Raw genomic sequence first — 16,711 nt, forward strand, 5'->3', positions numbered from 1 at the left:
AGAGAAGAGAAGAGAAGAGAAGAGAAGAGAAGAGAAGAGAAGAGAAGGGAAGAGAAAAGAGCAGAGGAGAGGAGAGGAGAGGAGAGGAGAGGCATCACAATGAAAAGCTGAGAAAATAAAAAACCCATGGTACTAGGCAGTGACCATCACTTGTCTACAGTGTAAGCATGGAAATAGGCAGAGCATCACCTTGTTCAGTCTCAGTTGGGGGCACGCAAGCAAATGACGTTGGTCAGCTAATGCCTGGCAAAGCACCACAAGTGTAATTTTTGAATTGCAAATAAGTCTTCTATAAGCACAAGAATGCACAAGCGTAGAATCTTCAAATTAAAAATGACTGGTCCACCCACATTACCCACAGAGTACTTCTGTAGCAATCCACAGTGTTGCAAGAGTCAGGAATTTGCTGTCATTAATAACTGGCCTGTCAGCCAGCCAAGTGAATGGGTAATGTAAACACTTTTAAAGCTTACCACCAAGTTATTTAAATATTTGATATTTTATCACGGGAAAACATTGCCCTCCTATGGGGTATAGCAGAGTCAGGGCAGCCAGGTCTTCTCTCGATGTTTACAAGGGCAGCACTGGTGTTCTAGCCTTCACAGCTGGAATATTGCTTAGATTAAACATGATGATGTGGGTGACTGGGCTTTGTAAACAAACACCTTTCTCCCCGGGTGTCGTGCCTCCCGATTACTGAGACAAGTGATAGGTGACAAGCTTATTTACCTGTACCCAAATGCAGCTATCCACCGCTTTCAGAACCTTCACATTGTTGACAGGGTGGATTTCAACCAGCAAAGTCAAGCACTTTGATCCTACAGAGAAAAGGAGGGTGTCAGTCACAGAGACTGAGACAGCACACATTCCCTTCTCTTTTCTCAAGCAACCATGAAGAAGGGCGTATCAGCTTCCACCAACTGTGAGCTGACAGCAATTCTACCATCATCGCCATGTCTCTCGAGGTGGTATTACAGTGCAATTCTATCCCCCATTTCCTTTCTTTGGGGTCTAGTGGTGGCCCAGGGAAGCCGCAGCGGGAAAGGAAACGGTGTATCCAAAATACAAATGGTTTCTGAAAGGAGATGCAAATGCTGCGCACCCCAAGAGAGCGCGGACAAGCTGACCTCCAATGGGCGCCCTTCCCCCTGGATAGCATCGTTTGCAAATAGGCGCAGCTGGACTTTGAAAGTGCGAGTTTCCTATTGCATCAGCTTATTTCTTAATTTTTGTAAGGTTTACTTTGACGTTTCTCAGACTCAAAATCGGGGCTATGGGTATGGAACTCGGTGGTAGGGCAATTGGCGAGCGCGCGGGAGGGCTTAGTTTCATTACCAAAAAAGGAAAGGAAAAAAAAAAAGTCAAAATAGACAAACCACAATGAAGCAGAAGTCAATGTGCCCGCAGTGAAACCATTCTCAGCACAGCTTTACAGACTCTATCAACACGGCGCTACCCATTATCTCTCCAGTTCCGCGGCACTGTGGCAGTCCGTGTGTGGAAATAAAGACATTCTAATGCACATGTTTTATGCTGCCTCTCAGCAGCGCCGCCAACAGCTGGCTTAGGTCCTCCGTGTCGGAGCGGAGCAAATGTCATAAAAATAATTAGGGGTAAGTCCATGGCCAGGGGCTGGAAGGGATTTACCACAGATGTCCAAATGTAGGTCAAAGGCTCCTCTCTGCCAGGAGTACGCTCCAGAGCCTAAGACTTTAAAATTGCGTGGTTCTCTTTCCGTTACTAATATTTTGAATATTCATGTACAACTTGAGGCTCACACAGCAGTCTGGAATCAATACCAGTTTTCAGTCCTTAAAAAAAAAAAATAACCTGACACACTGGTTCAGGAAAAAGGTATCACGTATGAGCTAATTATTTCTATAAAAAAAAATTTAAAAAAAAATGTCTTTAAGGATCACCTGAGGGTAAACTCCTGAGCGGTAGAAAAGATGGGAGATCGTCGGATTCCCTGCACTCCGGTGTTTGGTGACTACGAGGCCAGCTGCAAGCTGTCCTGGAGCTAAAAAGCCTCCGGGAGGCTTGCAAGGTCCTGGCCTCCAACTGGCCTCAGCTTGGAGGAGGGGCAAGCTGAGCAGCTAGCTCGCACCTGTAACCAAGGGCCGGACGCTCAGGCCTGAAGGGCTACTCCGGGGCCCAGATGTCACGTGACCACACTCCTCACCCTCCACCTCCACCCAGAGGCATGGCTGGAGAGCCAGGCACTCCCCAGCAGCCTGGTCCTTGCAGGTCAGAGAGCACAGCTGCTTTTACTGCAACCCTGCAGGGCCAGGCAAGGTGCAAGTCCTGCGGCCGTGGCCCTTCCTGTGGGCCCCTCACCACCAGCCTCCCCCGCACTCTGGAAGCCTGGCTGAGACTCTGTGTACCCTGGGCTTCCGGTTACAAACCGGAGAGGGTGAGGCAGAGTCTATAGGCACCGCACCCTGTAGACCCTGCAAGGGGGTGGTTGTGCTTGGCCTTTTCTCTATTCTGAGAAGTCTGAAGGAGCTCAGGCTGATCTTCAACTCTGCACAGCTGAAGATGGCCTCAAAAATGTTATTCCCTCTCTGCTTGTCCCTCGGAAGTGCTGGGGTTACAGGGGGTTGGGTTGGTTTTATTTGGAAGGATGTGTTTTGATTCTGCCCTGGAATTTGGAGGGAGTTTTCTGCCTCAGCTTCTAGAGTGCTGGGTTACCCGTCCAGTGCTGTGAGATTTTTTTTTTGGGGGGGGGGGGGGGGTGGGGGGCAGGGTGCCTTCTGTGAGGTTTTTTTTTTTCCTTTTAACATAATTTTATTTAGTATCTTTAATTTTTGTTTGTTTGTTTTGGGACCTTTTTTTTTTTTTAATTCCTTTGAGGCAGTTTCATGCATTACCTTGCCCAGATCTCAGCAGGCTTGTTGTTTTGTTACCTATTAATGCTTTTTCAAATTGCTTGTTAGAGACCTGTTGGGTATTCATTTCTGTCAATGGCAGATTGATTAAAAAATTATTAGTAGAAACTAAGAAAAAGGCCTTGAGGGATTTAGGGAGATGGTTCAGTGGGGAAAAGGCTTGCTATGCAAGCATGAAGAACTGAGTTCAGATTGTTGGCATCCCATAACAGCCAGGCACGGCAGTGCCCTCACACAGCTCCAGACTGGAGATGAACCCTGTCTGGCATAGAACAAAACAGAGGACAACAGAGCTTCAGGCTCTGAATGTTAAACTCTGTCCTCCACACACACACACACATTCACACTCCGCACACACACGTACACCTACTCCTGAACACACAAATCTCTTGAAAAGGCAAGACAGCAGGTGAGCTATTATGTGGAATCACAAGTATTAAGCCACAGAATGAAAAGTCATTGTTTCATGAGTATTCATGGTTCCTCTCTCTCTCTTTCTCCTCCACTTCCCCTCCCCCCACACACACATACCACACATAAATGTGCACACACAGACTGAGTCATTCTTGACTTGGTCTTTTTTTCTCACATGCCTATCAAACCCAGAAGCTACTCTTGACAAATCTGCTTTCTAAGTATGTGTAGATGCAACACTAACTCCCCCAGGTGAAGGTCGGGTCATTACAGTGGTCTCTTGCTGTCAAGACGATCACACCATACCTCACCTTCATTTTCCTTTAACTCCCAGTTCCTCCGCTCCACCTCAACTCACTGTCCTCATCCCTCTCTTAAAACTGTGAATCTACAAAACCTAGTCTAGCCTCGGAGCCTTGGAGCTGGCAGTTGCTCCGTCAGAAATAGGACTTCCCTTCCTTTCTTCCAGGTACCAGTTTAAACCATGCCTCAGTAGGGTTTCAACACCCGATTTCTCTCTCTGCCTCAGATGCTGCTTCCAATGAAACTCAGACTAAGGCCAGAAGCAACCTGAGGGGACAGGTCCATCTAGCCATGAGAAGTTTACCTGAGGGTGTGGGGATAGTCTGCCAAAGGCCAGAAGCGCACTAGACAGGGAACGTTAACACATTGGTGGCCACCTGGAACCTTAACCCGCTTGAGGGCACCTCAGGATCATCCCCGTCCAGACTGAAAGTGGGGGACAATTCTCCCTCAGCTTCCTGACCCCCCACTGACGATGGGCTGCCCTAGTGTATCTCATTTCCATCCGTACTCCCAGAGTGTATATGTAGAAACAGACACTCCCAATGAGCCTGAGCCAAAAGTGAGACATTGGCAGAGAAGCTGAGGGGGAACATTCTGGAGTTACACCTGGACAAAACTTGTTGTCACCTTAGTGGTAGAGATAAAGGTGAGTTAGGTAGGTGAAACTTGCTGAGTAGTATGAGAACTAGTAATATTGAGGCTAATGTTTTTAAAGATACAAGTAGCACAGGTGTCACCACTTGTGTCACCACAGGTACCCAAATCCAAGACAGAGCAAGCATATCTGAATGGGATTTAATTTTACTTACTGATCTGGAGCTATACTTCATAATACAACCAGAATTGACTATGGCTAAGCATGACAGGCAGGCATAAATGATAAATATCAAGTAAAAATTACAGTTGCTCTGAGTTTACCAGCATAAAAGAATATCTCTCCGGCTCAAGGTAACAAGGAACAGTAAGAACCGGACTACACACCGCGCAAATCTGAGGGGTGTGGATTCGCCTCACCAGCTCGGCAGCCACAGCAGTCACCTTGCCTTCCCCGGACAAAGGAGTGCATCAGACCAGCCCTACGTCTCTCTTTGTTCAAAATAAGATGTCTAGGGGTCAGCATACTCATGTTCTAGATCAAGTCGTACATAATCCAGTCCGATTCTGCCCCTTGAGGTGAGCATTGCATCCAGTTCTAAGAGCGACAGTGCTAAGGGGAAGAGGAGGCCAGCATGGAGAGGGAAGGGGTGATGGTGGGCCTCAGCATGTCACTGCAAGGTGAAAGCTATGAGATTTCAGAGAAAACCTCCAGCCCACCACTATCTCACAGAAGCTCTTCCCTGGCGTGGCTCCCGTCCTCCGGCCTCTGGAGGATGTGGGGAGATGTGTGTCCTCAGAGGCCCAGGACAGCCCCGTGACCCTCATGTGGAAAGTATGTGCAAAGGGTTTTTCCATCACATGCAACCCCAGCATACATCCAAGTAGGAACTGTGCTAACAAAAGAAGGAATCACAGTGCCAAATAAATAGAGCAGAGGCAAAGGCACCAAGGCTGAAATCAGATCCTCCGGGCCAGCGTCTGAAAGATGGTAGTCCCCACGCTAGCTCCAGCCCACGGGTGGTTAACATTGCTGGAGCAGAGTCTTAAAAGCTAACTGAGCCAACTTCTATAAGGTAGATTTTTACATAAAAGCCCAGAGTTCTCAAAAAATTGCAAAACTGGCCCCAGGGGACTCAGCTGCCCTTTACAAGCAGCAAAAATATAAAGCCAAGCAGTGGTTCCTCCTTTGACATTTCCCAGGGGTCAAGACCCTGTACCCCATCCCTCCTTATAGCTGCTGACACCTTTTCATTAAGCAAGAGAAATATTTCTCTGGGAAAAACAAGGCTGGTGAGATGACGCAGCAGGCAAGGGCACCTATGCCAAGCCCGACACCATAAAATCAATCCCTGGGACCGGTGTAAGGAAAGAACCAACCATCGCAAGTTATCCTCTGACCTCCACACACGTGTCATAGAACTTGTGTGCTCACACACATACAGGCGTAAAGGCAAAATAAATAAACAAAATATAACAGAACTACTTCACAATGGAAACAATAAAAGCGTCTCATTTTCCTTTTTTTTTTTTTTATGTGGGTGTGTATCTACACAAGCACACAGGTTAGCATGTACATGTGAAGGCTAGAGGTCAAATGTACATGTCATTTCTCAGGCACCACCCATGAGAAACGAGAAACCTCTTGTTTCTTTGAGACTGGGTTTCTCATTGGTCCTGATATGGCCAAGTAGGCTGAGCTACTTGGCCTATGAGCCCCAAGTATGGCCTATCTCCACCTCTACAGCATGGCGATTACAGGTGTATACAGTCGTACCTGGCTGTTTTACAGATTAGTCTCTGATGTATTTAAGTAGTACCGTAAATTTCCCTACTTTTGCATTAGCTTTTGGCCATGGAAGTCGAGTGTATTCTCAACACTCAGTCTTCAGGCACTAATCACTTCTACAATTGCTATTATATTATTTTTCACACCTTCTTGCCCACTTGAGAGACAGAAATTAAAATGTCGCTTGTGCTTAACTAGCCGCTGCCCTTTTATTCTAAGACAAAGACATTTCTATAGAAGCTTGAGATTCGGCTTACTCCAACAGATGTTTATCTATCAATACCAACAAAGGAAGATGATCCCATTACCTGGGTGAAGCTCATTCCTTACTCCTTCCTTAGTGTACTGAATGAAACTTGCAGCTAAAGGGAAAGAAATCAATTAGCAACTGATCCACGTGGCAGTTTGCTCAGGTTTATCATGTTATACCCGGAATAACAGAGTTCTAAGGATCGGTCAGAGTAACACTGTAAGTGAATGCAAAACATTCTTTCCAATAGGTGTATTCTACACATTCTCAGTTTCTTTCTTTTCTTTTCTTTCTTTTTTTATTTTTATTTATTTATTTATTTATTTATTTTGAGACATGGTTTCTCTGTATAGCCTTGATTCTCCTGGACTCACTTTGTAGACCAGGCTGGCCTCGAACTCACAGAGATCCACCTGCCTCTGCCTCCCTCCTGAGTGCAGGGATTACAGGCGTGTGCCACCATGCCCGGCCATATTCTCAAACTCAAATTCAATTTACTTAGAGCATGAATTTTCCAGAATATTGTTGCTATAATCAAATATTGCAAAATTCAAAATGCTTAATCTTAAAAGATGTCATCCTTAACGTACGGCCATGAGAGCTCAACTCACCAAGGACAGTTCTCGCACTGTTGACAGAGCAGCTGATGGCTTGCATGTCCTTCTCAAAGGTGTACAGATGCTAGTAAAACAACCAAAAAGGGAGGAAGTCACAGTAAATAACAATTGTATGAAGATAAATTCCCACTAAACTTTATACCAAATATCGTTTAGCAAAACATTTCTGAAAGAACCCTCAGCCTATGCTGAGCTATTCAAGATTATTTTTCAAGGAAAACATTTGATATTTTATGCCACTTTTGACACTAAAACTTAGCTATGAGACAACAGCGTGGTTAAGAACGAGAACTTTGAAAGTAAAGCTAGACCCATGGCCAGACCCTGATTGTTATTTTCCAGTTGTGTGACTTTTGACGAATTATTCAACTTCCTTATTCCGTCAGAATTAACCCAGGACTGTAGGTGTATCTTGTGTTATTATGAGGATGGAGAATCCTCCAGTGGTATGGCCAGAGTAAATGAAAGTATCACACGGGGTCATTATGAGGATCGAGAGAGACGATACCCACAAAGCACTGAGTACAGTGTTAGCGTTATAAGTACTGAGATGAGAAAGGCTTCATCAGATTACACACTTGACTCTGACACCATTGGCTGGGTCACAAGTGCATCTCACATTTGGATAAGTGTCTAAGAAATCCTCTGCCTTTACCTAATCTCTTCTTTCTTATGAATGTTTGAAATGTTCAAAATATCAAGAGAAGCCAGTCATGGTACGCACACCAGTAACCCAAACCCCCCAGAGACTGAGACAGAAGGATCACAAGTTGGAGGCTCTCCTGGGCTAGACAGTGGGATCCTGTCTTAAACAACAGTGGGGTGGGGGGTGAGAAGATTCCATTTCAACAACGCTAAAGGAAATGAAAGCGGTCGTGTAGATGGAAGATGCAACATGGAGGCTAAGGACTGAGGACACTATGGCTCCATCAGCACAGGAAACAGCTACGAAAGGGGAACTGTGAGTTACTGTGGAGGCACTAAATTTGGGCTAGAGAGATGGCTCAGCTGTATGAGCAACTCTTGCAGAGGACCCACGTTCAGTTCCTGGCACCCACATCAGGCAGCTCATAACTGAATATAAGTCCAGCCGAGGAGGAGACAACACCTGCTTGGGCGCGCGCGCGCGCACATGCACACACACACACACACACACACACACACACGCACACACACAGTTAATAATAAAGTCTTTTTAAAAGAAGGTACAAAATTCCTGTCGACGTTTTGTTTTTCTTTAACTCTTGGCTCTAACTGACTCTTATTTATAAGAAGAATCAGACTTGATATACTACATTTTTAATATTTTATAGTTTGAGCTATGAAATAATGTGTGAATAATCTTGATGCCTAAAAGATGCAAATGCTATCAAATATAACATCAAACCTTCCAAACTCTATGCAATCTCAACTTCTTTTCAAGGAGCAATTTTGTAACTCACACAGTAGCCTTCCAGATTTTCTAAAGTTGCTGTGTATAAACATTTATATACAGTGTATATAATGTGCACAGATCGATATAGATTGGAGTGTATCATCCTATCAAATGCTTTTCTTCATGTAGCAAAACGTGACAGTATACGTTTACTGGTGTTTGTGTGTGTGTGTGTGTGTGTGTGTGTGTGTGTGTGTTTTATCTACATATATAATGCAGGCACACGTGCCTATGCCTGTGTAAAGGCCAGGGGTCAGGGTCAAGTGTGTGCTCTATCATACTCCACCATTTTGGCTAGGCCATCAAGCCCAGGGATCCTGGAGCCCACCTGTCCCACTGTCAGTGCTGGGGGGCGGGAGCAGATACACACCACCATGCTGTTTTCACATGGGCGCTGGGGATGTGAACTCAGGTCTCCATGCTTGTCTAGAAACCACTTTAAGCCAGGTTAGCCTTTTAATATAGCCCAATGTGCAGACTTTCTCAATGCCTCAGCAGTTGTGTTTATTCCCAAATAACCTACTGGTGGGAATTAATTTAAATTAGCTCCCAGTATCAGGTATTGAAATGACCCAGCTAACAGTTTATAGATGTGTAACCTTCAGAGGTTGGCTGTATGGTTCTACCCGAGGCACAAAGCCGTGGGGTTGACCTGCAGCACTCCAGGGAATGAGGGATGCAGCCGATCCGGGGCTCCAAGTTCTGAAACGTGAAGCAGTGATGACTTTTTTTTGCAAAACATATTCTAGACTTGAAACTAAAAAAGAGACCATAACAGAAATAAACAGAAACACACACACACCATCCTCAGAGCCAAAAACAAAAAACAAACAAACAAACACACACACACACACACACACACAAGAAACCCAGCAAGTTAGCTGACTGCTAGGTGATGTCTAGCCTATTCTAGCCAAAAAAGCTGGGGAAACTCCGCCCCACTTCTGAGTGGGGTGAGTAGGGTTCCCACCCCATCCAGATGCTCCAGGCACTCTGTCCACCCCGGCCAGAACGGAATGAGAAAAGTAGAATACAATGCTTTCATGCCACCTGGCAGAAATCTCCCTTCTCCCAGCACGCAGAAAGCCGTGGAGGAACCATGGACATTGACGCATGCCCAGCACCGAGGAGACCCGTCTCTTCCTTGGTGGAACACTGATAGAAGGGGTTGAATTGGAAGCCAGCTATGACCTTTCCCAACACCCTGATTCGTTCCCCTGAGGTGGGTGGAAGCCTAGCGGGAAGCTGCGCCATCTCCACCTAGGGCTAACAGGAAGGTCATCAAGGAAACCTCGCGCTCTCCCCCCCTTCCCGCAGCAGGAGTGAGGTGGCGCCATTTATTCCTCAACAAGTTCAGGATCAGTTTTCAACAGAAAACTAAATATGATCTAGAGTCTCTTGGAAGATACTCAAACTTTGAGTCATGCCAGGAACCAGGAAAACTTCAGCCTGAGTGAGAAAAAAACAGATATTAAGCACTAGGGTGGTAAATACTAGACGCTGTAGCAAAGATTTTAAAGCAGCTATGGTAAAAAAAAAAAAAAAAAAAAAAAAAAAAAAACCTTCAATAACTTTAAAATGTGATTGAATGAAAAATAAATGGAAATCTTAACATGGAAGGGTATAAGGAAAATGCATAGAAATTTTGCACCTAAGATTTATAATAATCAGCTATTTAAATCTCAAATGATAGCAACATGGTTAAAAACAAAAACAACAACAATAGAAATACATGAACTTGGAAGGAAAAAAAAAATACCTAATCTTAACAACACTAAGTAAATAAGCTGGGATTGAGAAAAAGGAGCTGAACCTTCGGGACCCTGGACTATCTCAAACATCTGATTAATGTCTCTGATGTAATTAGTGCCCAGAAAAAGAGAAGAATGGAATATTTTTAAGTGTTTAAAATATAATGAGTGAATCGTCTCAAATTGGGCAAAAGATTTAAGAAGCTGAAAACCCAAACAAATCCATAGAGACATACTCAAGTAAATTTTCAGACAATAAAGAACAAAGGGGAAAAAAAATAACTTTTCAAAAGTAACTGGGAGAAATGATATCTTAACTACAGAAAAAAAATATTTTAAAAGACAGGTTTCCCATGAGAAGCCATGAAGGGAGGGAGCAAGGAGAGAAAGGAGGGAGAGAAGAAGAGAGAGGAGGAAGAAGGGAGGAAGGAAGGAAGACATATATTTTCACAAACCAAAAGTTGAATTCTAGCCTTGAATTCTAGGTTCAGCAAAATCATTCTTTAAAAAGTACAGGTAAAGAAAATTGAAAATGTGTGACCTGCATGCCAACTGTAAAATACTGTGACTAAAATAACGTCTTAAGACCAAGAAAATTATTTTTAAAAAGGGGAAGGGGTGGAGGAATCTGGACAGGACATCAGGAAGTAAGATGACACAATAAAAAGAGCAAAACCATGGGTAGAACATAATGGATTTTCCTTATTTCGAGTTTTCTAAATTACATTTGCCAGCAAAGGCAAAGGTATGTCCTTAAACGTGGACCTTGAAAAATGCCAAAAAGCTCAGTGGTTCAGCACCTGCCTACCATGCACCTACGGCTAGAGGTTCAATCCCAAGGTCCACAAGACAAACTAAAACAAACACGAAAATAAAAGTCTCCTTTTTAAAGGGGGAGAGGTGGCTGGAAGTGGCACAGCAGTTAAGAGTGCATATTGCTCTTGCAGAGGACACAGGTTCGGTTCCCAGCACCTACATGGTGACCCACAACTCCAGTTCCAGGGGATCCAATACCCTCTTCTGGCTTCCATGGGCCTCTGCATACACAAATGTTCATACAGGCACACATACATATACATTAGATAGATAGATAGATAGATAGATAGATAGATAGATAGATAGATAGATAGATCAGATAGATAAATGTCTTTTTAAAAAGAGAGAGAAGATGTTGGAGACAACTGTAAATTTTAGGAAAGTAAGTGACTTTCAAGAGTAAGCCCTGAGTTTCACTAAAACTGGTAAACGGTCACCAGCAGATCTGTGGGAGGAGAGCAGAACAGTGTGTGTTGACTGCAGTGGAGACTATAGAATCTTGCCTGTACGCTGAACTGGCACAGAACTGTAATAGCCACATTCTCCCACTGTCGCCTTCCTGTTTATACTGACACGCCGTAGTTACACAAGGTTTGACAACTGGAGGGAACTGGGTTAAGGGTACATGGAAATTGGCAGTTTCGTCCATTTAAGAACAGAACCACTTAGGAAGGCAGGGAATCGTCATGATTCATGCAGCCTTATCCCATGCTGGAGCTCTGTCACTAAAATAAAGCACTGTCTTTCTCTTGATGGCACAGTTCCAAAGCAAAAACACAGAACTTGAAAGAAAACATGAAGACCAGATACTGACATGCAGATCCATTTCAACAAAGCCAAAGAGCCGGGGAGAAGAATATATGTGGGTTGTAAGATTTTCTGAATATGTGGAAAAGATAGAAGAGAAAGGGGACTTAGCAACTGCTGTGGTTTGACTATGTCTCCCAGGGTCATAGGCTGGAGATAGAATCCCCAGTACAACAGTGCTGGGAAGGGAAGATTCGGTGAAGGGTGGTTAGGTCACAGGAGAGCTGCCTTCATTGTGCCCTACTGCTCTTCCCATCCACTGGGCTCGTTACTGGGAGAGTACTATCATAAAAGTGAGTCTAGGCCCCTCTCAGTCTCCTGTTTTCACCCTTCTACTGTATGCCATTTGAAGACGGAGAGAGAAAGCCCTTACCAGATGTAGGACCCCTTGACCTTGAACTTTCCGACATCTGGAATTGTAAGAACTAAATATTTGTTCTTTACAAATTACCAAATCAAAGATACTTGGTTATAGCGGGACCACAGCAGCAGCAAGCAGGTTAAGGTGACAACTGTGGTTAAAGAAAGCGATGCTGATCAAAAAGGAGGAAATCATGAAATTTGCAGGCAAATGGTGGAATCTAGAAAAGATCATCTTGAGTGAAATATCCCAGAAGGAGAAAGACAAACACGGTATATACTCACTTATATAGACCTATAAGATATAATAAACATAATGAAATCTATACACCTAAAAAAGATAATCAAGAGAGCGGACATGGGGTAAGATTATCAATCCTCGTTTTGAAAGACAGATGGGATACACATTGAACATTGACAGGAGTCTACTGAGCGCATTGGAAAGACTCTAACTAGCGGTGTTTTCAAAGCAAAGACTCATGACCAAACCTTTGGCAGGGTGCAGGGAATCATAAGAAAGAAGGGGAGTTAGACTGATGAGGAAAGGATAGGAGCTCCACAAGGACCAAAGATATCTGGGCACAGGGTCTTTTCTGAGACTGACAGGCAACCAAGGACCATGTATGAATGTAACCTAGAACCTCTGCTCAGATGTAGCCTGTGGTAGCTCAGTAACCAATTGGTTTCCCATAGTGAGGGGAACAAGGACTATTTCTAACAGGAACTCAATGGCTGGTTCTTTGGCCTCCCTACCCCCCAAGGGAGGAGCAGTCCTGTTAGGCCACAGAGGAGAGCTTTGCAGCCAGTCCTGAGGATACCTGATAAAACAGGATCAGATGAATGGGGAGGAGGTCCCCCCTATCAGTGGACTTGGCAAGGGGCACGGTGGAGAGGAGGGAGGGAGGGAGGGACTGGGAGGGAATGAGGGATCGAGACACGGCTGGGGTACAGAGTTAATAAAATGTAACTGATAAGAAAAAAATAAAATACCAAAAAAAAAAAAAAAAGCGATGCTGATTTATTACATCAAAGCTGATTATAGCCCCACTAATTTAGGCCTTTACAAATTTATTTCCTGAGTAATCTCCATATTTTAAAATCCAAAGAAAGCTGAGTGGTCGTGGCATATGCCTTTAATCTCGGCATGTGGTAGGCAGAGGCAGGAGGATGGCTGTGAGTTCAAGGCCAGCATGGTCTACAATGTGAGTCCAGGACAGCCAGGACTACACAGAGAAACCCTGTCTCCAAAAAATAAATAAGTAAAAAGTAAAATCCGAAGAAGCAGTGGGGGGGGTGGGGGGAAACCAAACAGAATACAAAATGTCCCTCACTCCTTGCTTTCAGCCCCAGGGAAGATGAACTCACACACAGAAGGCAGCTGCTGCCCCTCCCCCACACTCACCCCAACCCAGCCAGACTGAAATTCCACATAATGATGCTTCTGAACCCATCCTTTCAAAATTCAGAGCATACAGAAGGCAAGGAAAGGACTGCGCAAGTATCCAAAGCTTTATTTGCTCTTTCCCCAGACTGTATTTCAACAGGATTGGCCTTGGTCATCCCTGAGACTCTGGGTCCTCACAGGGAGAATGGTAACTTGTGTGCTTGTTGAATCCGAGGATAAATAGATGACTGGATGAATGAATGGCTGTGGTAGAATGGGTGGATGACGGAGAAAGAGAAGTAACCACATCGGAAGCCACAGGAGGAAAGGTGACTTGTGGAAAACTGAGAGTAGACATAGAATATTTCAGTTCCAGGGCCATTAAGATCCAGTTCTTCGCTTGTTCATAACCACAAAATGCCCCCCCATTTCACATCCCAATTAGATGCAACTTGTCCACCCTGACCAGAAAATAAAGGGAGTGGTTTTGGAGAAGGCGAGGGAAAGCAGCCATAACTCCAAACCTGGATTGTTATCGAAAAGGAACAAGAACAATCACATGAAAGTTAGCCAGAATCAGGACCAAGGGTCATTATTAACATGACCTAGGAGCACACACAGTTCTTGGGGGAGGCAGTGGACTTCCTACTTTTATTTTTTTCCCCATAATATTGTAAAATTAGTCTGAGCCAACTTTAGTTAAATTTCAACGAACTAAGACTGCATGGGTCATTTTGATTCAGGAATCATACTTTTTTTTTTTTAAGGCAACAAGAATAAAAAAAACTAAAGAAATAGAAAGGGAAGGGGAGAAATATAGATATAAATTTTAGAAAACTAAATTGAGACTTATATTTAGAAAACAGAGGAGGCAGGGGAGAAAAAAAACAGTCAACTGAGAAATCTATAATTACCTCATTCTGCCTGGCTTGGCAGTCATATAATCCAAAGACAGCATTTCCCTTATTATCCTAAAAATTAACCAGATGTTTATTAGTGTCATTGTTTAGGAAATTAATCCTGCAGTAACTCTAGCCACTTGAGCAACAGGCACTCAGCGGACGCCTGCTGTATGCATCTAGAAGGAGCAGAACTATTTCAGCTGGTTACTGAAGCCTGGCGAGGGAGACAGGTCATCACTGAGCAGCCTGGGGGAATCTGAGGACAGGCTAGAAGGTGTGGGCATGAGCCTCCCATTGTGTCCTCGAGAGGATAAATATGGCATTTTCTATAAGTAAAATTGAATTTTGAAACTGCATCATCCCTAAATACAACTTAAGAATTTTTTTTGATCAATAGGGAAATGAAGTATAATGCCACAAAGGTATAGAACTAAGTGCTGAAACTGTTCCTTGATGTGTTCCTATTATCAGAGCCATCAGCAAAATTAACTTTTCCTTAGGACATCCAATATCTGAAGACACTGTTAAATACCCAGTGTTAACTGTGGTTATATTTACATCTGAACTTACGAAGTAACCATACTAAGCACTTTCTCAAGGACAAAAAGTTGACATACTAGTTAGGTTTAAATATATTGCCTTTTCTTTTTTTTTTTCATTCCTCTAGAAAATGAAATTATCCGGCCAGCCACGGTGGCACACACATGTAATTTCAGCACTCAGGGGGTAGAGGCAGGCAGATCTCTGTGAGTTTGAGGCCAGCCTGCTCTACAAAATGAATCCAGGACCGTCAAGGCTACATAGAGAAATTTTTGAAAAAAGGTTGGAGGTAGGTAGAGGCAGACAGATTTCTGTGAGTTTGAGACCAGGCTGGTCTCCATGGTGAATTCTAGGCTAGCCATGGCTGCATAATCTCAAAAAACTTATGTAAATTATTAAAACTATAAATAGCTATTAGTAATAAAACTATAAGTAAGCTATATGTTGTATATAGTTACTGCAATAAGAAGACAACATGCATGGACTTACCTTATAGGTATAAATAATGTTCCCATTTCTTTCGATGTTTAGTACACGTAAGCTCTCATAAGTTGTTTCTAAAACATCTGGAATATATAATGGCAAGTTAATGCTCAAAGCAATGGTTCTAACAATCTAACAAATAAAGTATTTGTGAAAGAAATCAAGCTCAAAGCTAGATGCTAATGATTCTGCAAGAGAGAGTTTACAAGCAGGCAAACTTTTAAAATCTGTCCCATTAGAGGTCCAAACACTCATGACCCTTAAGGAACAGGATAGGTCGAGTAGGAGAGGATGTCCAGAGAGGACTTCTGAGGTTCTGGGAAGGTGGACCACCCTGAGTACAGTGGTAGCTTGCAGATATAGTCACTGAGCTACACACTCTTTTCTTTTCCTGCTACAAAGATGCTTATTAGAGACAGTGGGAAATGGTAGGAGAAGAGAAAGGAGGGAGGGATGGAACACCCTGGGAGAAAAAGTCAGAGAGAGAGAGAGAGAGAGAGCGCTATGCACTCTTGACCTCATGAATGTATGCGTATAGAAGGCATACAACAAAGAATGTTGTATATCAATAATTTCAATTGCATACTAGCTTCTCATTATGCATTCTGAGGCTACATCATTCAGAGCATACCATCCAAGAGCTATTGCAGTTTCCTGCTAGATTTACCCCTGGCAGGCATTCAGCTGAATTCCAGGTATTTGACTAGTAAATTAAAATAAGACTTTTGAAAGCAGAGCACTGAGGAGATGGTTCAGTTGGCAAAGCTAGCCACGCAAGCATACAGATTTGCACTAGGATCACCAGCTCCTACGTAAAAAGCCAGACATGGCAACAGACATCCGTAACCCTCATGCTGGAGAAGTGCATTCAGATGGAGCCTCTAGCTTGCTGGCCGGCCAGCACAGTCAGTCAGCAAGTGCCAGGTTCAGTGAGAGACCGTGACTCAACAAAAGAAGACGGACACACAGAGGACACCCAGCATCATCTGCTAGCCCTTACCCACATGCGTGTGCACACATACGCTCCACTCCTGTACATACCAGGACACAGGTAAACTGTTCCTACGTCCTATGACGTCAGAAGCAACAGGCTAAACCAGAGAAAAGTACAGACGTCTCTGTGCCCTTTTCCCACGGGGCACTGCCTTTGGTAAATGACGTTGTGAGTTAGCACAGATGTTAATGTTCAGAAAATGTTTTTTCTCTTACCACCAAGAACAACCCCACCCCCACCATGAAGGCTTCTGTGCAGTAAGGACCAACTGGAGAAAGAGAGGAGGAAAATAGAGTTAGGAGGGGCAAGGGGGCTTCAGGAAGGTCTCCATTAGGAGCCCACCTCCACAGGAAGGGATGACCACATGCAGCTGGGTGTGAG

At 44.0% G+C, this 16,711-nt stretch overlaps 1 protein-coding gene across 6 annotated transcripts in view; it reads right to left on the minus strand.

The window, feature by feature from the left end:
• The window catches only part of Gsap (gamma-secretase activating protein), a 138,397-nt gene that overhangs the window by 115,400 nt on the left and 6,286 nt on the right, over positions 1-16,711 (minus strand). For 5 of the 6 annotated variants that reach the window (XR_008720768.1, XR_008720767.1, XM_055612982.1 and 2 more), the window contains exons 2-6: positions 15,343-15,419; positions 14,326-14,382; positions 6,853-6,922; positions 6,300-6,353; positions 730-818 (exon numbers count right to left, since the gene is read on the minus strand). Coding sequence is in view for 3 of the 6 variants with exons in the window: in XM_055612982.1 (XP_055468957.1) it covers positions 730-818; positions 6,300-6,353; positions 6,853-6,922; positions 14,326-14,382; positions 15,343-15,419 (347 nt within the window). In the remaining 3 variants the exon portion in view is untranslated. Of the gene's footprint in view, positions 1-729; positions 819-1,647; positions 1,695-6,299; positions 6,354-6,852; positions 6,923-14,325; positions 14,383-15,342; positions 15,420-16,711 lie in introns of those variants that run through there. The other variant, XM_055612983.1, reaches the window with a different exon arrangement.

The sequence above is a fragment of the Psammomys obesus genome, unplaced genomic scaffold, assembly GCF_907164565.1.
Source record: "Psammomys obesus unplaced genomic scaffold, mPsaObe1.curated_primary_1811, whole genome shotgun sequence".
Classification (NCBI taxonomy): Eukaryota; Metazoa; Chordata; class Mammalia; order Rodentia; family Muridae; genus Psammomys; species Psammomys obesus.